General features: G+C 51.7%; 6 protein-coding genes across 6 annotated transcripts; 2 read left to right on the forward strand and 4 right to left on the reverse strand.

Annotated features, from left to right (window-relative positions):
- Window positions 1–227: 227 nt before the first annotated feature.
- VTN49DRAFT_6094 (uncharacterized protein) lies at window positions 228–1,755 on the reverse strand (the record flags this gene model as incomplete). The annotated part of the gene is made up of 4 exons (XM_069414224.1): window positions 228–1,187; window positions 1,241–1,521; window positions 1,572–1,616; window positions 1,665–1,755. 4 exons carry the CDS (start codon window positions 1,753–1,755, stop codon window positions 228–230), a joined length of 1,377 nt encoding a protein of 458 aa, XP_069265492.1.
- A 3,117-nt stretch (window positions 1,756–4,872) lies between these two features.
- On the forward strand, window positions 4,873–6,408 carry VTN49DRAFT_6095 (uncharacterized protein; the record flags this gene model as incomplete). The annotated part of the gene is made up of 2 exons (XM_069414225.1): window positions 4,873–6,123; window positions 6,196–6,408. 2 exons carry the CDS (start codon window positions 4,873–4,875, stop codon window positions 6,406–6,408), a joined length of 1,464 nt encoding a protein of 487 aa, XP_069265493.1.
- A 165-nt stretch (window positions 6,409–6,573) lies between these two features.
- On the reverse strand, window positions 6,574–7,773 carry VTN49DRAFT_6096 (uncharacterized protein; the record flags this gene model as incomplete). The annotated part of the gene is made up of 2 exons (XM_069414226.1): window positions 6,574–7,587; window positions 7,651–7,773. 2 exons carry the CDS (start codon window positions 7,771–7,773, stop codon window positions 6,574–6,576), a joined length of 1,137 nt encoding a protein of 378 aa, XP_069265494.1.
- Window positions 7,774–8,167: 394 nt separating this feature from the next.
- Window positions 8,168–10,166, reverse strand: VTN49DRAFT_6097 (uncharacterized protein; the record flags this gene model as incomplete). The annotated part of the gene is made up of 2 exons (XM_069414227.1): window positions 8,168–9,636; window positions 9,704–10,166. 2 exons carry the CDS (start codon window positions 10,164–10,166, stop codon window positions 8,168–8,170), a joined length of 1,932 nt encoding a protein of 643 aa, XP_069265495.1.
- Window positions 10,167–19,334: 9,168 nt separating this feature from the next.
- VTN49DRAFT_6098 (uncharacterized protein) lies at window positions 19,335–19,603 on the forward strand (the record flags this gene model as incomplete). The annotated part of the gene is made up of 2 exons (XM_069414228.1): window positions 19,335–19,481; window positions 19,547–19,603. The coding sequence occupies 2 exons, from the start codon at window positions 19,335–19,337 to the stop codon at window positions 19,601–19,603; spliced, it is 204 nt and encodes a 67-aa protein (XP_069265496.1).
- Window positions 19,604–20,862: 1,259 nt separating this feature from the next.
- VTN49DRAFT_6099 (uncharacterized protein) lies at window positions 20,863–22,914 on the reverse strand (the record flags this gene model as incomplete). Its single annotated transcript, XM_069414229.1, has 6 exons — window positions 20,863–21,038; window positions 21,085–21,850; window positions 21,899–22,171; window positions 22,223–22,575; window positions 22,625–22,794; window positions 22,844–22,914. The coding sequence occupies 6 exons, from the start codon at window positions 22,912–22,914 to the stop codon at window positions 20,863–20,865; spliced, it is 1,809 nt and encodes a 602-aa protein (XP_069265497.1).
- Between the last annotated feature and the right edge of the window lie 121 nt (window positions 22,915–23,035).

Consider the following 23,035-nt stretch of genomic DNA (forward strand, 5'->3'; position numbering starts at 1 on the left):
TTTTTTGCATAGTTTCATGCATGGCTTGCATAGTGGATGGAATAGACGATAGATCGATAGATGGATAGATCGGGCATCTGGTCGACTACAATTGCAGGACAATGTTAGCGACCTTTACAAAATTCCCTACAAGTTCGTAGCCTACAAAAAGAAAAGCCTCCAAAAAAAAAAAAGAATCCATTGCGTAAAAAAAAAGATACGTACTGGATCGTAGTAGTCTTCTATCATTACCACCCACGCCTCGCCTTGCCCTCCTGTCGAACCTCCAACCCTGCATTGAGGAGATTCGCGCGCACGACCTTGAGATGCGCCTCACGCTGATACGCCTGGACGCTGTCGAGGGCGGCGCGGTGGACGTCGGTACGCAGGTCCGTCTGCGCGGAGACAAGGAGTCGCTTCTCCAGATCGAGGCGGGCGTCAAGGGTTCCGTTCTCAATGAGGCGGATAAGCTCCTGAACAAATGGGGACTGGACGTCTGTAGGATCGGCGGTGCCGCCAACGATGGCCGGGGCGAATGTGCGGGCCATGGAGTCGAGAGTGACGCGGCTGAATGGGATGAGGTACTGTTGAATGGCCTTTGTGCGAATGCGCTCATAGATGGCGGAGAAGTGACGCTGGAGGTGCAGGTCGAGCAGATAATCTGGGCGATAGGCCTCGAGGATCTCAAGGCAGGAGCGGAACTTGGAGCTGCAGAAGAAGGAGATGGCGCGGCGGATGTGCGGCTCGAGCTCCAGAAAACTGCGGAACTCGCCGTTGTCGAGCACACGCCGCTGCAGCTCGGGGCGGTCCATCGACGCCAGCGCGCACAGGCCGCCGTACACGGCAATGTCGTTGGAAGTCAGGATCTCGTTGAAAGCATCGCCTAGCCCTGGGTCCGTCGATAGGAAGCAGTTGGCCGCATCCAAGTACGCACCCAGTGCAAGATGAGCCAGACCCATCGCCGCAGACATCTTGGCCTGAATCTTGGCCTGGTCGTCCGTCTTCAATTGCAGACTCTGCAGACGCTGCACGCTCGACTGGACCGCCAGCCAGTCACCCCGCTCGACCGCCACGTTGATCGACTTGAGATGCATCGATGCGATGTGGCCGGGCGTGGTGCAATAGTCACGCATTCTCGAGTATGCTTTTGCCGCGGCCGCAAGGTCGCCGATCTGATGATAATGTTGCCCGAGGTCCTCATTTCCCATCTGACAACAAGTCAGCGTTGTGCTTTCCGGATCAATATTAACGTCCAACCCACCCGTATGCTCTCCTTGATGAGGTTATTCTTGTACCCTCGCAGCTCATGCTCCAACCGGTCCGTCTCCGCACGAGTCATTTTCTGCGTGCGGTCGATCCAGGCATTATCAGGCTGCGCCTCGGGTTCATTGGGGGCAACCTCTGCTAATGCCGCCACGGCTCTCCGATATCGACCGACATCCTTACCCGACTTTGCCTCGGCGACTGCTAGCTTAAGAGCTTCCGTCGATAGATATGTCGATGTGACACCAATGAGGTAGAGGCGATCGAAACGTGTACGGCCTAGTTTCATCAGCAGGTGTACGACCGGCTCAGGTAGCCTATTAACCCACCAGTGTAGTTGGCGATATAGCTTTCCAGGTCAAACTTTGGTGGCTCTACACATCATCAGAACTCTGCCAAACTACCGTAAACGATCAACCTACCATCCACCTTGATCTGCGGCTTCTTCACGCCGCCATTGTCGAGAGCGACATCCCCGGAAGAGGCCTCGGGGAGTGACGATAATGAATTCATTCCACCAGAACTGCGAGCTACTAAAATAACAATTATCGGAACGACAATTCAAGTCTATCGGACCCTGCTGAGTGCTCTTCAACTCACAGACGTGATCTCAAGCTCACCGATTCTTCAGCAAGCCTCCACGCCGTGCTGACGCGGGGAGACGCAGCTCACAGATGGCCGCCTAGTTTATCCGGCAGAAAAATCACACCGCCTTTGTAACTGAAATATTTCTTATTTAGGTAACTATCCTTGCTGTGAATGACATCTACATCCTCCCTTCCTCCTGGTCGACGATGAAGGAAACATAGCGGATGCTTTTTTTCCGCTCATCATTCCATTGTTCTTATTGCAAGTACTGAGTAGGTTGTCTTGGGGTTGAATCCAGGACCAATTTCTAGCATTCTCTAGAACCCTAAATTCCAGTTCGAAACTCAATCCACAAGAACAAAGGAATATTCCCAGCTGACCCCAGCATTCATTCGTACTTGGTGCTCGAGAAATGAGAGGCAAAGAAAAAACAGTCCTCAGTTTCCAGAGCCCGTTCATCTGACCACCTCATCTCATCTCTCATGAATGGTATCCCTGGACAGTATTCAGTGTTCTCTTCTGCCGAAGCGAGGCCACAGCATCCTATGGGGTTTCCCTTCCTGGTCACGCACATCGGAGGACATCGCCCGTGTACAGGCTCATCACGAAAACGACATGCTCGCCTCACCACGAGAAGAATAAGAAAAAAAAAAAAAAGAAAAATCTGACACGTGTGTTTTCTAGAAGAATTCCGGGGCACCCTAGATATATGCTCGTGATCTTTTATGGAATTTCAATCTGGACTTGGGGAAACTTGCAGCCGGGAGTTTTGAGAATAACACTGGCTGAAGTGCCCGGATATAGAGAAAAATTTTTGGTCGCGATCAAAAGGACTCCGCTGTGGGAAGTGGATCGTCGGGAATCAAATCAGATCAGATTAGAAACCGGCGAATCGGACCAGATCATCGGCTGACGAGATCGGACGGTATGAGGCTGATTCTCGCCTCTCGGATATGATGGAGCTGTTGATAGTACTCCCTTGCCTGGGGATAGAGACACAGGAAGAGAGGAAGAGAAAGTATGCCGCGATGAACAAAGAATGGAGAATGGCCAGCGTATGAGGCCATCTCTTCCACTACCTTTCCCTTAAAAAAAAAGTATTCAAGCAAGTACCTGTCTAGAAGGTAGGTACTTGTGTACCACCACCTCAGCATTAAACTACTAACAAAAGCAAGGTAACATAGAAAGAAACCAAGAGACAATGACGCACAACTCTCTCCATAAAAAGCATTTCAACGGTCCATACCAAGCCTCCTCAGTGAACTCAGCTGAAAGTACAACAGTACCTAGGTAGGTAGTTCCCAAGCCAAAACAATGACGCTCGGACACATGCACACCTTCGCCGCCCATCTCCGTTCAATTTTTCAGTTCCCCGCGAGATCGTTTCAAAAAAGCTTCTTTTGCCCCCGCAAAGGAAAGTCAGGCTAGCCAGTAAGTCATCGGGAAGCATGCAATCTGAAACGCATCCACTCTTTTCAGAGCTACCGGATCGTCGGGTCTAGGGGTTGGGTATGGGGGGAGGTGATCTATTCTCGGGAAAACGGCAGCCACCGCACCGGCCTCATGGGCATAGGACAGGGATGCATGACAACTAAGTCGGTGCAGATGCACAAGCCCAGAAGTCTGGACTCTAGTTCCCCCCCTAGAAGATATCTGGGAGAGGCGGTGCTAGACACTTGGTATGGCATACTCAATCCATATCCCATAGTCCTGAGTTGTAGATACCAGTTAGTAAGACTAATGCATTCTTCGCCGACACTCTATTCCAACACAATGAAAAGTATAAGCAGCTGGACGAACTACCCTTTGGAATTCTAACGGCACAGCCATGCATCATCAATGCATCAGCATCTAGCCAACCACATCAATCAAATCTGGAGCATGGCAAGCATGGCTCTCAAAGCATCCTCTTGCTCCTAACGGCGTGCTAACGTACAGTCCAGGATGATCCTGCTGGCGGCGCCCCCCTCCCCTAACCGTTCGAATCAAAATCCAGCGCCGTCTTACATGCAGGAAGCCGTCCCACATTAACACACTGATTCCTTTTCGTTTCTGACTCGCACGAGCCCACCCACGCGGCAATAACCAAAAAAAGGGCCAGAGCCCGAGCCATGTGTGTGTGTGTGAAAAAGGAATCTCACCATTCCCAAATATCAAAGAGGGGAGAGCAAAAAAGTAGGAAGAAGACGGGTTACATGGTCGATCAACGGCCCCAGTATACGCTTCTCTCCAAAAAAGAGATATTCCGTCTCTTCTCAGCAATCTCTTTGATTCACTCAGGGCGATTATTCACTCAGTAGTCTCCCCTCTTGCTCTTCAACACCGACACCCCGAGCCCAAAGTGCGAGTGAGAAAGTTCTGTCGGAAGATCCCTGCCGAGGAGGAACCGAACAGTGGAGAATTGAGTCCAGCCGTTGCTAGTATTGCTTGACGATGATGATGTTTTATCTGGCATACTAAGCGAAAGAAAAAAAAGAGATATGTCACTTTTCGGCGGCTTCTTCCCTTTACTTTGGCTTTCGTCTTGTCTGTCCGTGAAGGAAAAAGGTAGTGCCGGGCTGGCTGTGGGTGTTTGCTTTTGCCAATCTACTACCCGATAATCTCTCATCGGACGCGGGTCTCCTCAGCAGACTTGTTGGGAGACGGAGAAGATGACGATTCTGTAGTTTGCCTTGTAAAAGATGATGATATATATATAGAGTGTTGGATGACAACACACCATCTATGGGATGAAAGCCTCTCTTTTTTTTTTCTCTGTATGCACAGCACATGCGAGTGAGAACTCGTTGTTTAATAAGCGGTGTGCCTGTGTGCGTGCATGTCTTCAAGTTCGCAATAGAATCAGCCCTGTTCACAGGCATTTGCGGCTGGCCGTGCACGGCATCTTGTACAATTCCTCTCTTCCGTTCACTCGCTCACCCACCCACTCACTTACTCACCACCGCCGCCACCACCACCATTACCACAACAACTCCGGTGAACAATTTGGACGACGCTGGCTGCTGACCGTTCACCTCATTCCTACCATTTCAGGTTGCCGACATGGCTGCGTTCAACGGCCAGGCCGCATTTCAGTCCTATGTTGACCCAGCCTGGATGAGTCTGTCTCCGTCCAGTGGTATCACAGAGACATCAAAAGCATCTGGAGACGGGTGGACGATACCCCCGTTTGAAGCTCGCATTCTTGCGCTTTCTTCCTCTATGGTGTCAAGTGAAGCCCAGAACAACGAAACACAGTCGCAACTCGTCGCGGCCGCCACCAGGACGCCTTCGGAGCAAGATTCGGCACCATTTCCTAGCTCACATGACCCGCAGGAGGCTGTTGTAACCAACGCTGGATTGCTTCCCCAAGGTCTACCGTCCCACGGCGACAGCGGCGATGGTGACGCACAGAACCGCGACCAAGGTCAGGATCCGGAAGGATGGCAGCCAGGCACTAATGCACAATTTCCTCGGCCTCTGTGGCTCCAGGCGTTGCAGGAGGCTCAGATAACGACGCTTTCAGAAGAGCAGCCTCTCACCACGCCCGCTGATGAGGCCACGCAGGAATCTGTTACCGCATCTTCCTGGTGGGACGAACTGCGCCATTCACAGATCAAGCAGGAGTCCCTCCTCAGACCCAACCTTCTCACGGCATTTACCAGCCCGGGTCAGGACACAGACTCCTCGTCGTTTCTCTCTAGTATTGTCGACGACAGCAGCTGTCAGCCCTACTGCAGTGCAGCCTCGACAGTCGCTACTAGGACGGACCCGTCTAACAGTATTCAGCCCGCGTGGTCGGTGTCACGAATGCCAATGCAGCGCTCCACGACCGCCGCCGTGCAGGACAATCTGCTCCAGTGGCCAGACTCGCCGGCGACGGCAAGAGTTGATGCCCAGTATCCTCCCAGCAGCGGGCTCGAACTACCTTTCCTTGGAGATCAGTCCCTCTCAAAGGTCCGGCCTGCCACGGAAAACAGCCGCAACAACGCGTCCATAAGAGAGACATCCGACTTCAGTCACGAGTCCCTATCCACTACCAGCGCGAGTCCCAACGCCAGCATCCCGGCACACACCACGTCCGATAGCGAGTCCAACAAGCGCCGTCCCGCCCCGCCCCGCAAACGCAATGTGACACGATGTCCGAAGAAGGACGCCCTTCTCCTCGAAGGCAAACGACTTGGCCTATCTTACAAAGAGATCAAACGCCGCGGCGGCTTCGAAGAGGCTGAATCCACACTGCGCGGCCGGTACCGATCCATTACGAAGCGCAAAGAGGAGCGAGTAAGGCGCCCGCAGTGGCAGCCACGAGACGTAAGTGTCACCTTTTTTTCTCCTTTCTATCGTCTCAGTTGATTGAATTTGAACACAGCTGACAGTACACAGATCGAACTCCTGCGTGAAGCAGTCCGCGTATTCTCAATGGCAGAGCCCGGCACAAGACTCACTCGCGAGGAGGAGTTGCAACGCGGCCGGGTTTCGTGGAAGAACGTGTCAGCCTATATCTACGAGCACGGCGGCTCGTATCGCTTCGGCAACTCGACCTGCAAGAAGAAATGGGCCGAGGTTTCACAACAATTTCATGATGATGATTCTTGATCGCAAGGAAACGAATTTATAGCATATCAGGCGCTGGATTGTGACTTGCAAGGTGCTTAGTTCATCATTGACGGGGAGAGTTTTTGCTTTGTATGATAGGATGAGGCGCGGCATTTTCTGTTTTTCCTGCATGTCACATAGGACTGGTCTGGCGTTACTCGACATTTAGATGGATGGTTTATTTCTGTTGTGCTTTTCGATCGTGTTTACATCGACATTCTCAGATCGAACGGGAAAGCCAATGTCCGCAAGCAGCGAATCAAGTGATAGCGGCTGGTTCCTGAGTTGATTCCATTCGCTTTCTGCCTTGACCATCAGCGTTCCCCCCAGGATTGTGCCATTAAAGGAGACGCTGCCGGCGTTTGCCACGTCGCCTTCCAAAGGCTGCTCCTGGATAGGCAGAGATGCACTATCCTTCCGGCGCGGACAGATCATCATAGCAGACTCGGTGAGCGCCAGGTTATATGCAATCACCGACTCCCCTGAAGTCTGATACTCCTGTGACTGCCCCGATGTATGAGGTTGGGTGGCTCGCACCGCCGCATTATACAAGGAAAGATAGATGCGATGCAGAGCGTCCGCGGACGGATCCCGCGGCACGGGCAGCGCAAAATGCAAGAAGGGGAGACCGGGTAACTGCCGGAAGCCACCCTCCTGCGTAGTGACGGCACGCGGAGTCAGCAACTGATCGATCAACGGTTCCCACTCCAACGTCCCCTGTCCTTCCTTTTCTTCCTGACCGCGCATGTCCTCGATGGGAAGGAACTGCAGATGCCGATGGGGCTGACTTGCCCCGCTAGCGTCGCCCGAGTTAAAGAAACCAAACAGCCTCCTCTTACGACCAGTGTTACCCTCATCACTCGCCGCCCACGCCTTCAAGCACGCATACGCGATCTCCAAATCATCCTCCTCCAACAAAGCCGTCTGCAACTTGAAAGCCTTCGTCGCAAGAATAAAATGATTCGGAATCACAGGAAATTTATTCAACACGAGGAAATGGGTTGGTTCGCTCGTTGTTGTTGTTGTTGTTGACGTGGTTATGTGCGGCGACGGGATTTCCGCGATCAGCATCTCCGGCGGCGGGTTTTCAAACGGGTCGGGTTTCGGCCCGCGGCGCGCTTCATCTTCAGGTTTGGCCGTCGGCTTTTTCGCTAGGGCGGGGCAGTATCGTAATTGGAACTGAGAATCGTGATTGACCGATAAGTATGTACTTTGGTTGAAGAGACTGGAAGGGTTGCTTACTACGACCCCAGACGACTGGATTGTCGTCAACTGTGTGGGCGAAAAGATGAGGGTTCCGGATTCTTTGGCGGCAATAAACCGCTTTGCCACGAGAGACGGCAGATTCGGCGTTAACTGCAGCATTGTTGCGATGCTATTGTTCAATGTGGCTGTTTTTTTGAGGTTGAAGTGGGTGTTGGGCGTGGGGAATCAAGTCAAGCGTTCAATCGATTTATCCATCAGATAGAAGTTCCGAGCGCCTCTGTCAAAAATTCACGCTACGCGTACAACTAAGGGCATCTACTGGTAGCGAATCAAGGAAAGACTTGATCGATAATTCCAATGCTCGGGCATCGGACACTGAGATTATCTCTATATATCAAGGTATCATCCATGAAATGAATCATTCCCATGTTCATCCCATCCGTCCAAACACCCGTAACCAGCATAATGAACATAATGAACCCTGGAGAGTAGATCATAAAGATACATATCTGGAAAGAAAGGAAAATGAAACAGAAAAGTGTGTATGGTCTATTCAACATGATCCCTTCCTGAAGTTGTCCGTGTCATGGTCTTCACCGGAGGGAATCCCCGGAAGCACCGTCAAGGGCTGTCCAATCATGCGGTTCGACCCGTCCGGCACCCATGGCCCACGCTCTTCTTCGGTGGCACTGAAGACACCCTCCGCACGCCGCAACGTCTCAACGTCCAGATGCGTTACGTAGGCATTGCGGTGGGCGCCGTCGCTGGGGCCGTTTGGCAGACGAATCCGAACCTCGAGGTCATTGTTGAGCATCATCTCATCCTTCCATAGCCGCCGCTGGCCGTCGTAGACGCAGAGCACCCGCTTCTTCACCTTCATCTTCGAGGCCGGTGTGCCCCAGGAATGCGGGTAGAAGTTGCGGTTCCCACGTCGCCGCGTCACGACGGCGCGCGGCTTGCCCGTCTTGGTCACGGCGGTGTTGGGCGCCGCCAGAACGCCCTTCGGGGCCGAGTTCGCACCGGGCTTGCTCGGCTTGATAGAGCCTTTGCCAGATCGTCCATCGTTCTTGGAGGAGTCATCACCGTCATTGCCATTATCATTATCATTATTGTTCTCCTCGTCATTAGTCCCGGAATTGGCATCCACGGAATCCGTTAGATTGTGCCTCTCCAAGGTCTTCTTCACCTCCGCGTCATCGGCGACCTCGGCCAGCCGCTGCTGGTTAATGCTCTCGCTGGGCTCTTCTTGTTGCACCACGCGCAGCACGCAGTCGTCGAGATGCTCATAAAAGTCCTGCGGGTTGGCAAAGGTCGCTGCGCAAGTGGAGCACTTGCCAGTGGCATCGTCACCATACGCAGACAAACTCTTGGCGGCAGATGCCGACGTAGGGCTGCGCCGACGGCAGTTGGGAGGCGTCTGCTCGACGCCGTGCACCGACATGAGATGGCGCTTGAAAACATCGGCCCGGTTGAAGCTCTTCTCGGCTGGGGAGCCAGAGCCGGGACAGAAGCCGCACACCATAGTTCCTTTATAATGGGTCAGGGTGTGCCGATTCTTATCGTACTTGCGGGCGAAGCCCTTGTGATGGTAAGCGCAGGTCACGATTGGGCACTTTTCAGGACGCTCGGATTGATGTGTGAGCATATGCGCCTTGAGATCACGGAATGTTCGCCCGCAGTCAGGGAAGGGACATCGGCCCTTCTCGCGGCCCTCCTCCTCTCCGTCAGCGTGGCTGCTGACGGCGGGGCTCTGGTGTGATCGCAGCGAGGGGACTGAAGTGACTGATGGCGGGCGTTCCACACTGGTACTACTTGGCTGGGGAGAATTTACGGGAAGCGGAGAGGAGACGGTAAAAGAGGTTGGCGGCATGGAGGTAGTATGCTGATCGGGCATTGGGGAGGCGGCAGCACTCGATGCTGGTATGCGCTCTGGTTGCTGCAAAAGTGATGCGGCTGTGCCGTCCGCAAAAGGTAGTGACGGTATTGAGACTTGGTGCGAAAATTGTTGAAGCATCGACGGATCTGCCAGGAACGTGTTAGTTCAAGCGCACCAGAGAATTGATGCGAGATTACGAAAAGGTATGCTTACCAACAACGTCGCCTTCGGGGAATTTTTCAGAATTGAAGAGAACACTGGCATCCGCGACGTCGGGAAGGACAAATTCGTCCATGACGGCGGGTGTCAGGCCGAGGCCGTGGTTGGTGTCCATCCACGACTCCGGAAACGCTTGCGCGTCACCCGAATAAGGCGAGCTCATTGCTGACGATGACGAGCTGGCAACGGAAGCTCCCGAGGTGACCGAAAAGTGCGAGGCCATTGGCGGCGGTGTCGACAAACTTGTGCCATTCCCCATGTCCGAACTTGACTCGACAAACGCAATCGAGTCATAAAGTGCTGCGGTCATGGCGTTGGCGGAGTCCTGCGTATGTGGCAGACCGTGCAGTTCCTGCTGCACGTTCTGGTAGCTGAAAGGGTTCATCATCGCGCTGTCGAAAGGGAGCTGCTGCTCCTGGGAGAAGCCGCGAGGCCGGGATGATTCTAATGCCAACATAATGGCAAAATATTGCTGTTGCTGCTGCGCTGCGAAAAGAAACACCGAAAACCGAACTTTCTCAGCACGTCCGCGGCGCGATCACACAGACCACGCAGAAGCTGTTGCGATGGGCGCCGTCAGTGTCTCTGGACGTTTGCCGGGCCCTGAGCAGGCCACACATACCACGGGCGGCCTGATAAGGGGCCGATTCGCTTGCTCCTCGAGCGGGTAGGGTCCTGTCCCTCAGAGAGCGGAAAGGCAGGACGACGGTCTAATCGCACAGGACGGCAAGAAAGCCATGCACGTCCTCTCCAGGATTTGAGTCGGCCACGCGACACAAAAACAAAAACGTGGTCGGAGCCGGGTATTGGAAATACTGGGGGAGAAAAGGAAAGGTCAGGATGCGTCTGCCGAGGATGGGGACGGGATATTAAATAGATTTGCTCGCGTTGGATTGCTAGCGCGACTATGATGCTAAGCCCTACGAGCGATGCTTTCGTGCCTCCAGTCCGGAACCACAATCCTGGGAGCCCGACAGACCCGTGGACTATGACTATGTCGGAAGTGGCTTCGGAGAGCGGAACCAGGGGGCTCGCACTTGGCTCGATTGGGGTAGTGTAGGAGCCTGACCAATAGGCAATTGTGAGTACCCGCATGGTTATGTGACCGTATCAGACTGGTAATACGGCTGCAGTGATTCACGGTAATCACAATTACAGGATATATTTGGAAGCACGCTTGTCCCGAACAGGCAAGCCACTGCGAGGCTTAGCTGGGCGGTGCTGATTCGCTCTTTTGGACTGCATGCAAAATCAAATCTACCGAATCGACGACACATCAGAAACGTCGAGTGGTTATTGGCATATCGCCGTGACTTGTCCATGGCTGGATGCTCGGTATATATTTGGTTATTATCAGGGAGTCTGATATCGTGAGCCCTTGCTGGATGTTTCGGTCATCGTGTGCATCGTCCATCGTACTCGTACTTTTGGGGGTTACATTGACCATTTAGCAGTAACTCTTTCGGGCGATGAGCGGATTGCCGGTCGTTGAGGATGGGAAGAATAACATCATCACGTCTGGAGATTAGTCCAGACATCCAAGGATCTCCGAATGAGAGGACTAATAGCATTATCACCGTGGGATTCAGGGAGAGGACGATCTCCATCTATGCCACGTGCGTTTTCCCCAGAGGCTCATATTGCCATTGATTATGTCGTATCGTCATTGATGCAGTAGCTCCTCGCGGGAGAGTATTGCCATTGGTACAAGGGATCAGTTACTACTCCGCACAGCGGCAGTTCCCAGGGTACTCCCTTGGACCGTCCGCCGCTTAACCCCGAGGACTGGTCAATAGCTGGATAATAAAGCAGAAACTAACAAAGAGCTAACAATAGTTAACAATATCCTGCGCTTGTGAGAGATTGATTGACCTCATCAACCCCCCTGGGTTCAGGATTCGGGATTCGGAATGCCATGCCATTTATGCCAATTAATAATCGTCGATGGACGATCGGACGAAAGGTTCCTCCTACGTCCGACCGGAGGCCGGGGGAAGAGCGGGTTGGTCGGAGGCGGAGAGGCAAATCCCACAAAGTCCGGGGTATGGAATACTCGGTACGGAGTAACAGTGGGAGCGAATCGAGAGAAGAGGATGGGAGAGCAGGTCAAACCACATCTCAACCCACTGATCAAAGAGACAAAACGGTACAGAGTACACATCTTGGGATCTCGCAAGGCCAGAAACCACAAGAGAGACCCCCCATTGAGATAGACCCAGCCAGGTTCCTGCCCAATGTGGGCAACCTCGACAGAGCCGCAATCCCAAACAAGACAAGCCAGGTCGATGAAGTCTTGGCATCTCCCAATCGAACTTAGCGTATTACTGGTACGTGACAAATACGGTATCCGCAGAGGAGAACACTGTCACGACCCTCGCAGACCGCCCGTCTTGATTGGCGGTCAGAGACGCGGGGGGAGAAATCGGCGGAGTTTATCGTGCATTAGCGGCGACTCTAGTGCAGAGATGCATCGGCACTAGGCCGATGAAGGCAAGCCACCAGGTTCAAGCCCAAGAGGCTCACAAGGCTGACCTGGCCAGATGACTGCTATCACGCCCACCTGCAGTTGGCGCCTTCTATTGGGCATCCTGGGGCGATTCTAAGAATCCTTTGTATGTACAGAGTCGAGGAGGAGGAAGAGTAGGGGGGGAGATTCGGAGCAAAAAGGTTGTGCCGTCGAGAATCCCAGAAGTTGGCTCAATCTTAAAACATTTGTCAACAAAAAGCTTGTTCGACTGTCATGCCCACTTGGAGTCCACCGGACGGCGGTGAACCGAGCGGAAGTCAGATCGAGACGCCACAACACAGCGTGGGCTGTGCTGGGAAAGCCACAGCGCCCGGGCCAATGGGAGCGCGGCTCGCTTAATCAGCAATCAAATGCGTTAGTGCGCGTCCCACTGGATCCACGGATCGAGGCGGCGGATCTAGCGGAAGCTCTCAAGAGGACTGGAGCCCAACAGAGGGTTCCGATCTGACTAGGTTAGTGTGAGTTGCACACCGCTCTCTTGCAGAGCCGCCTCTGAGCTTCCCCCATTCGCCCATTCCCCCAGCCGGAGGGTTATGTGAACGTATGCAGTCCAGATGCATGACTGCTTTTCGCCCTTTCCCGCGGATGGACTGCGGAGGAAGCTTCATGGACCAACGCACACCAGATCGAGTTTAGTTAGTCCACGGCAGTTTTAAAGTCAAATGACGCGGTGCGTCCCCGGCGGAGACTTTTCCTCACAGATGTCTCCGGCGACTGGCAATCAACTGGCAGCTTCTTTTTTTTTTTTTTTTCCCGAATTTCAATGCTTCTCGATGGGCCGTTCAACCTAACTCCTGGAAGCGTGACAAATGGACTGTGGTTTTTCCGCGTTTCAAATGCTGCCGGACGTTTAATCTACGGACCTCCGGCCCTACGGACTCCGCGAGTCTCTGCCAGACGGCCGGTCTATCCGGAGTCCCCGGTCCCCGGTCTACATTTTTACAGACGACAGAATAATGTTGGGGAGATGATACTAGCTGGTTTAGGAATCCTCCGTAATTACTCCGTCGACTGTTGAGATTAAGCTACTTGTTCGGCCAGCTGCCACGAGCATTCGCATCGGAAAAAGTGATTGTCAACTAAGCTTAAATTCCTTAAAATAACTCCATTAATCTCAGACTGTGAGGTTTGCGCTCTAATTCGTCTCGACTGCTCAATTGTCAACGTGGTAAGAACCCTGGACTAACTTGTCTAGACTTTTTAGTTCGCACCCTTTAATCAATCACAGTTGATCATCTTTACGAGTTACTTGTTAGGGTGAAAAGCAAAACCTGCCTCTTTGGGCAAATGATGCTTGTTGGACCTGCCAAATCAGACCATGATACATCTACGCTAGTTTGGAAACAGTAGTTTTCGAGAATGAGCTTAATCAAAAGGGGGTTGGTCGCACGGAACGGGAGGGTTGCACCTGTCCGCTTTGGGCATATGGTCGTAGTCAATGACTCAATGAACCAATCAGACTCGAAGAGCTGATGACGCCATACCCTCCATTCCCAACGAGAGATACTGTATTCTTGTTAGTCGGATGGTGAATATTACATTTCCTCCGATATGGTTGCTATAATTGAGTCCATTCGCAACATGTTTGAGAACAAAAGGATTGTGCGACGCTGGTCTGGCATGTGGCGGATGAGATGGTTTGGTTTCTTCAAGTGTTGTGTAGCGATCAAAAGGTCCGAAAAGGAGACCATGTTGCAGGGCGTGTTTTGTGTGATACACCATTGATTTTTCGTCTGCAGAATGTCTCGTGGGACGAAGCAATGATGTGTCTCTGACATTATACATTCCATCTGCGACGTGCAAGGAAGAACTCGTAGACGTGTCATACCGAGCCCTGGCGTATGAAATGTAAAACTCATATACCATCCACAAGGCAGACTGAAGCACGGAGTTCACCACGAAGAAAAAAAAAAAAAAAAAAAAGCAAAACTGGACTCGATGATTGAATGACTTCCAGATTACCATATTCGATTTGCACGCGCACCTCCATTGGTTACTGACAGCCATTCCTATCACATTGACAACTCGATACTTTTTTCCATTAGACTTTAGAAAAGGCAATACATAGCTAGTTACAGTTGAACTGCCAAACCGTTACAGGCTCGCAACTATTCATAGAGTTTATCAACCAAGAGCATGTCGGGTCGTCGGTATCTACCCGATCGCATCGGATCTTGGACATCGGACAAGAGTCCGACGCATTGCTCGAGCCTCTAGCAAGTACAGAGTCGCAACGCAAGTAGCAGCAACAAAGCAACATAACCTGAAGCAAGCACAGACCGTTCATTACCGGTATTCTATTAGTCAGTCGGCCACTAATCTGACCTGTCATTCTGTCAAAAAGCAGTCGAAAGTTGATGAGGATAGTAGCAAGGACAGCCGATCAACGTAAAATAAGGTTTCCGCCTCCGAAGGCGCACTTTGATTGGCTGCAGATGCCCCACGAAGAAATTGGTCGCTTGATATTAACCTACACGCACGGGAATTTCGCCTACAAACACGTCCAGTCCGCTTGTGTGGGACCCGAGAGCTTGGACAAATCGGTCAAGCAACAGTGGGAGCACGTGCCCATGGCGGTAATGCCAAACACTTGTGCTATCTCCACGCACCTTGCAGAACGAGAACTTCAGCCGACGACAACGGTGACATCTGGACAAATTAGGACCCTTCCCAATATGGCAACCTCAATATCGATTAGGTTAGGGTCGAACCGAAAGAGGAATACGCGCATGTGTTCGTATTACGATTCCGGGCACAATCCTCGGCCATTTCAGTAATTTCCTATGAATAGTGCAGGGATTTCTATTATTTCTGCTTACAGTAACATTGAGTCAATTTCGGTTATATCCATCAGAACAGGAATTACGGGTATGCGTTCTGTATTTACCGTGGCAGGGCACCTTTGATCGACCTATGAATAGCTAGTGGCGTGGTGGTTTAATTTGCCGTCGACGGTTGCCAAGATCGACACATCATGGACTTTTCTGTGGGGTCCGTTATCCCTGCAGCCCTACGAATATTAAACTTCAACATGCTTATCTTTTGAGTCGGCCTAACGACTAGCGTGCACTGTCTCCCAGACTCGGGCGCTCATTCGTCCAGATCGAGACATTGAGGCTTTTGAGGCTTTGAGCAACAAGAGGCTCTCAGCCTCCTCGCCCCCAGTGGCTTCTGCAGGACGTCATTTTGTTGCATTGTTGTCCCCTCAAACACTGGAAGCAAGAACCAACCCCAATCCATTGTGGACGCAAGATGCTCTCTGTTCTGGCAAGTGTTGCTTTAACCACGGGTTTCTTTGCATTATGTCACTTGATCTGTGCGTTGCTCTATGATTCATAACTGCGCGGTGGTGACCTCTAGTCAAAAGGCTTGTTATGGATCAGGACGAGTCGGATTCAGCAAGCGCTGCCGGGCTAACCTTTTTTGCACGGATTGCTTGCATCCCACATCCAACGTGCCAACAACTTAGGAGCGTCAACGGCGCGTGCCAGATCATCGCCGCTAATTGCCAACCTTAACCTAACCCGTACAAGTGATCTTGATTAGGCTCATCCGCCCTGTTGAAATTATTAAGCATAAAATACGGAGTACTTGTCATTGAGTCGTGGCTATTTTGGGGCTCATCTGATCCGAGCGAGATATTAACAGGATGAGGACGTGCAGGAGGAGGCACAGTATGAAACTGGTATATCTTACACGTACGTACGTACGAGCATGCAGTACAGGTTCCTCGTACATGCGGAGTAATTAGAGTTGTTCGTTGATATGGAGCACTCCATTCTCCGCATGTGCTTGACAGTTCCGACTTCCGGGGGGCCAACTATGTACATTTTCAATGGGTTACTTATGCACAGGTTTTCTGGTTTTTCGTGCCAGAGCAGTCACTGATGCCACCAGTATTCCGTTCCAACTCCGCGCGGAGCTACTCCGTGCAGACTCCAGATGTCCGCGTGTCCAGAGTACTCCGTCAGCAACGACGGAGCACTTCCGTCGGGCGAACGAGTACGAGTTCTCGGTACCTTGGGCACAAGGTACCCAGATGCCAAGTTCACTGGTAACCACTGACCAACATCTGGCCCAAGCTTGGCATCTCATATCGACCCACCCCAACTGAAGGCTAGGCCGACTCCGGACGCGGCTCCGCCAAATCAGCGGATAAGGTTCGTCATCGGATAAACATCTCTGATGATCATGACGACAACACTCGACAGGCAGAAAGCTTAACAGAGATCAAGTAATGCCCTGAAGGAGGTTGGTCGCCGTTCGGACCAAAAGCTCCGGAGAGCCTCATAGGCTACAGCTTCTCACTCTTGACTTTCCACGGTAAACTAGGGAGTCTCTGGCATTGTCTGTGCAAACTGCAAAGGGTAGTTCTACATGCGCTCGTAGTTGGTTTACTCGCCGGTTCATCCTCGGATCACTAATCAACGCGAGCAACTAAATCCCTCTGCTGTCACAGTTGCATTTTCATCATAACAGGGCACCTCCCACACGGACCCTTTGAGTTTTGCGGCTTTAATAAGCGTGCGGATATATCCAATAATCCCTTTTAACGTTGTGACGCCTCCAAAGTCAACCGTCGAAGCTTAATCCCAGACGCAAAGATGAATCAAAGCATCGCGATTCGCAGGGATCTTAAGGTTCGCATTAAACTTGCGCGGTGGAGCTCATCCGTCCCTCCACAAGCCTAAACTTAATCCGTACAGGGCTGAGTGTGAATACATTCCCGATTGGGATAACGGCAACACTCCCACGTGAAAATCCAACAGAGCGTTAAGTGGTGGTCGATGCCTACGATCCGCCAGGGGATCCATCGAATCATGGCCGCGCGTTGAGAGTCCGGAGTCCGGAAAGCCACAATAGGAAATTTGGTTGGCCCTAATTCGCTTGTTCCTGCCCAATAGGAATACACGTGAGAATGCCAAGACGGCTAAGCCGTTTAGTGCCCCATATTCTTAAAAAGAGTTAAATCCCATTAAGCCTATTCTTCATTTACCTCTTTAGGAAGACTTCACTGTCCCAGATTGGAGCCAGCATGACTCAGGGGCTCATGGGGGACTTGAGACTAGATTCCAGAACGCCAGGAGGAGTCGAAAACCAAGTGAAGGAGCAAGTAAGTTTGATTAGGGTATCGTAGTTCTGTCGATCAGGTTTCGGCATGGTTTTGGTTTTTTTTTTTTTTTTTTTTNTTTTTTTTTTTTTGGTAATACGACTAACTACTCGCTATCTGTGCCGCTCAACCCCTTAAAGCGTGGCATCATGAGGCTCCAAAGCAACGACAGCACTCTGTGGGAAGGATCCCCAAGACTTTCCAACATCCATTCCATCATTCTTTTTTTTTTTCCGAAAAGTTTATCCAAGCAACAATCCAGGCCCCTGATGAAATCTCTAAGCAATGTCACCGTTGGACAATCGCATCAAACTGCCCAATGCTCTCCTGAGCGATTTCGTCCCTGTCCTCTCTACCAGTCATCCATCCACAGTAGAAAAAACATGAAACGCACCAAGGACGGCACTAGAGGACTGCTGTGAACTTTCGATTCATCACATTGGGAACCCTGGGGGACTATTCGTATGGAGTGCGGAGCATGTATTGAAGTCTACTGACAACGAGAGTTTGGACAGAAAGTTGTCTCCATTTCAGACGGAGGTACGGAGTTCCGGCGTTCACTTTCTGTTCCTTGCAGTAACTTCGGGTTTTATTACTCCGTAAAGGGTATAAGGTTCAACAAACACTGGGCAGGCCGAGATCGGATTCGGGGTCCAGCCCATTCCGTTCGGACTTACGAAATTTTGGAGCCCAACCTCCATCTACATGCTTTGTACACCACGGAGCTCATGTCATTTTACGTGGAAGGATTTCCCGGAGTCACCGACAAAAACCCGGCGATTACGGAGTAAAGAACTGTGAGAGACAAGCTGTGCCTGGCTGCGAGTTCAACCTGCCCGTAGACCTCGGAGAAAGGGAGAAAAACCCCGTCCACGAGATCGGAGATTTCCGGAGCAAAAATTGATTAATGGTTCCTGCATGGTTTAGTTACCACCATGTTGCATGAACTCCTCGTCCATCAACCACCAGACGGCGATCATGGTCAAGAACTAGTGTTTATTGGACAAGCCAACACATCATCTCACATCGTGTTGTCATGGTTATGAGGTGTTTTGAGTAAACAGGGGTTAAGTTGGACAAGAGGTTGGCGTTGACCACTCAATGGCCAGTACCTGGATGGTGCCTGGTCTCAACGAGCCAGGAACCGTCCGGCAAGAAGGATTCTTCTTGCTTGGGCATGCCTGCAGTCGAGCATGGATGAGGTACCCCTGAATTCTCGGGGAGGACGAAGGACCTGGACTCCGAAAAATTAGGTCCCAGAATCTAGGTTCATTAGAGGCTCAGGATTAATTTATTGAAAACACGAGCCATAATAACGATCAAGATCGTGTACCCATAGAGTACGGTAAGATCCCTTCAGATTTGACCTGTCTACAGATACAACGTTAAAATGATTGTCATTAACAAGATCTTTCTATTCATAGATACTCTAATAATAGCTCTCATCGGCTTGTTGCACTCTCGGATTCCGCGTAATGAAAAGACTGGCGGTCTGTCGCCGTATGCCTCATCATCGGAACGGGTGCCGCGAGTGCTGCTATGTCGGTGAAGATCCGAATGAGGCCCGGGTCGCAAGCCAGTTCAGGAATCGGTCAAGGAAGGGAATTACACCGCCAGTACCAACCGAGGCAAGCACTGTTACACCCAAAACGCCAGCAGGCCAGCGGATAGACGGCGATGATAATCAGATGAAATATCACGGTCATACGCCAGAAGCAAATGCAGCAGAGTGAATCGTTGACATCACCATCTTGGTAAATAGTGTTTGTGTGTGGATATGTACATGGTCTCTTTCCTATGGTGAAAAAAGCGGTCCTCTTTCCCTCTGCATATAGTAGACGGGTTATAAGGTATCTGCAGCGCTCGACCTCGAAATGCACTGACGAACAAGCCGGAAACACGAGCATCTCCCCTTTACAGCTGCTTAATGATGAGCCGAGCCTGATCGGCGCAACCTATCACTTTGAGAGGCGGCTCAGGCGGACTCGATGCAACGGCGGGTCATAGTGGCCGGATACGACACGTTCAAGCGAGCGAGTTGCGTGCCGCTCAACTCGATGCCGTCGACGGCCCTGCACGGGATCCAACCCTTGGAGCTCAAGGACACCAAGGCATACAACGACAATATCCTGGGCGTGGTCCTGACGCCCCGCCCATCGTGTACTCCCTCTCGAGTCGTCGCGCTGACTTGACGCGGCAGATCATGGCCCAGGCTCTCAGTATGGCCGAGAAGTACTGCAAAGCCCAGCACAAATAGCAAGTATTTGCATCATTGTCGTCATCACCAAGGCAATGAATATATCGTATTCATTTCTAACTTGATGCGCACGTAGTGATCTACTATCTGACCTTGCCACTTAGACACTTAGCTAAAACCTTGCGCTCGAAACCGACGAGCTTGAGCGAGTCCTTCCAAAGGCCGTCCTCCTCAGTCGTGTCGTAATTCCGCCTGACCCGGCCATCACCAAAGCCATTGCCACCATCCTGATTGCGCTTGGCCTCAAGCGATGTCCTCAAAATGGCGGTCGCCCGCGGTTCTCCCACTCCTTTGCTGATGGCTGCTCAGACCGCTGTGGCGGCACCTGCGCGAGCGGCCTGAGAAATTCTGACGAAGTCGGGGTTTCTCAAGATGGCCTCAACGGAACGACAGCGCCGAGATGCACGGCGCTGTCGATTAGGATGTTTAGCCTGGCCATGGTCTCGCCCCGATGTAATGTTGCAGACTGTCACAAAAGGCGTTCAAAGCGACGTGATAAGGAGCAGTCCGAGTCAATTGGGAGGATTCAACCCCTCAATGAGCTTCATAAACCCTTCGTGATCCCATCTTGTAGATTTGCGATTTTTCTCAATGATTCCAGTTGGTGCTACTCTTCCGTGAATACAAAGTTGCAGCCATGAGTGCTTGGTATTATTTAGGGTTTACCAAATCACGCGTCTGCAGCTGCTCGTATCGCAGCCGCTGATATCGCCCCGGTGGTTGTATTTTGCCTACCGTACCTGTGGCGCACTCATTTGTGCCCCTCACCAAACCCGTAGGTAGATAGCGGCAATCATCCGGACCACTGCGCGAAATGCTCCAGAAAATTGGGCTGCCAGTGAAATGTGGTGAGGTTGTAGATGCAGTTGTCGGGGGCCTCATGAAGCCATTTGTGACGGAACTTAGTATTGCCGTGTAGGACTTGGGTGGGCCAAGTATCAGGAAGAAGACATCTAAATACTCGGAGAGGGGACCACAGTGGGATTTGATTTGATTGCGAGGATCCAAAGCTCAGCATACTGCAATTACGGTGCTTTCAACATAATTGCTGGGTTCATCAAGGAAGTCTTTAGGGCTAATATATATGTGTGGACCCTGCAACTTTGAGCCGGGTCACCAAGCCCAGGCCACAATGTCATTCTGCGTGCCATAGAGTACTTCAAAGATTCTTTAGGACAGTCCGTCTACGGAGGCATGTTCTAACCTAATGCGACCAACGAAATCATACTAATTATTGATGCCCTAATAATAATAATGACTCACATTGACTGGTTGCGCTCAAAGATGTTGGCTCGAATCTCCTCCTCGTAAAACGACGTGGGAACCGACGGCGCATGCTTTATCATTGGGGCCGTACTGCGAGTGCTGCCATGCCGATCGAGATCGGACTGAGGTCGAGTCGCAAACCAGTCCAGGAATCGGTCAACCAGGAGAACTACACAGTCAGTACCAGACAGAGCCAAGTACGGGAACACACGAACCCGCCAGTAGGACCAACGGATAGACAAAGATGATGATCGGCGACGTCATGAAACGGTACACCGAGTCAAAGTCGTATGCCAGAAACACCAGCGCCATCAGTAACACTGCACTAGCAAGCCGAAACGCAATCGCAATGCCATTGTAAGTCGACCGACAATGGCGCTGCGTCAACGAGGCAAATGCTGCAAAGTGTACCATGGACAGTGCCACCGCAAAAAAGTAGTACACGTAGACAAACGTCAGCAGACTGATATAGGTCTTGACCAGCTTCTTGCCGTCCACATTGTTGTGGCCATCCGTTGTCGGCGTAATGCCCATGCTCGAGAAAAGAGAGACAGTAACATTTCCCATCAGCTCCTTGGATCGCTCTTCCGTAAGACCATACGTGAAATTGTTAGCGCCCTGCATGTCGTCGTCTCCGCACAGATACGTGTAATCCCAGAGGCTGTTCAAGATGCGAGTGATAGCCTTTTTCTCTTCCTGGGCCCTGGAAAAGTCGATTTCCATGTCGGTGATCGTGCTGTTGAGTAACCTCAGGGCATATTCCTTGGTCGGTCGCGGCGTCTCACAGGCAAAGAGGAACGTGTCTGCAAGATATCGCAACTTCAAAACAATGTCCAACGTCAACGCCAAGATCTGGGATCCTTCGGACGAAAGAATAATTGAGACATGGAAGGGAAAATGCAGATGCGCCCAGATCTGCTGCCGGAGCCTGCTGAACCGCCGCCGTGGCGAGATGTCGTAGTACGAATGCCACAAAAGATACTACATCTATCAGAAACATGAGCAACAACCCATTTTGTGAGCACATACAACAGTGGTGGTAACCCCGAGAATGTGGACAAAGGACCACAAGGTCCAACCGCCACCAGCAACGATCTTGTTGACTATCCTAGTCACCGAGATAACGCTCTCCCCGATGATGATCAGCGTGAGAAGCTGCATCCGGTCACTGAGATGGGTGTCGGCGATCTCAATCCCCGGAGTGTAACTGGACACGCCCATGATGACCAGCGACTCGCACAGGAAGAGGCCGAACCAGACAGCCCAGATGTGCGGATCTGTGCGGCCATAGGCAAAATACAACTGCAGCGGTCAACGGACTGATACGTAAATAAATGGTTGATGATAGAATACCGTAAAGTATACTACACTCGTAACCACCAGGATGGCAACTATGGCGTACATTCCTTTGACTGCGGCTGGAATCTTCGGCCTGATGAACAAGATATGGATTGAGTACTGAACGGCCAACATGATGCGACTGCCTGTGAGCAGCATCGACAAGGAGCGAAACGCCCAGACGTTTTCCTCGCTGATGTGCGTCGAGAAACGGGACCCGGCAGACGCAAAGCCAACCATGGCCGCCAACTGGACACATTTACAGACCCGCTCGAAGATGGAATCCCGAGCAAAGCGCAGATCGAATAAGGTCACCTGAAGCCAGGTAAACCAGATGACGGCAAGGAAGCCCACGTATGACAGGAGCGCTGGAATGCATCAGATCTGCATCTCAAAGGGCATGGGAAATGGTCGCACCATCAACATTGTTGATCTCATGCGTGGCCGTGAACGTAGCGAGATTGGCTACCAGAAAAACGTCATAGAAGAGCTCAATGGGGCTTGCCTCGCTGCGCGTACGGAGACGGGGCGCCCCGAACTCATCCTGCTCAAGGGCACTGGCGATCCAGGGAATTGCCGGCTGTTGTCTGCTACAGTCAGCGCTTTCGTACGAGCTCATCGGCAGTTGACACTCACTTGGATTTGTCCGCCTGGGACTTCCGCCGGGTCGAATCCCGTTTGAACGTCAACAAGGATGCCCGGGCCATGGCTATTAAGAAACAATTGTATATTTTCTACAGCCCGGATATCATATTGACGCCTGAGAGGTGCAGGCGAGAGTCGAGAAAGACGATAATATGGCTGCTTCCAAAGAGCTCAAAAACGGAA

This window comes from Thermomyces lanuginosus (assembly GCF_041956635.1).
Source record: "Thermomyces lanuginosus strain ATCC 200065 unplaced genomic scaffold VTN49scaffold_40, whole genome shotgun sequence".
Classification (NCBI taxonomy): Eukaryota; Fungi; Ascomycota; class Eurotiomycetes; order Eurotiales; family Trichocomaceae; genus Thermomyces; species Thermomyces lanuginosus.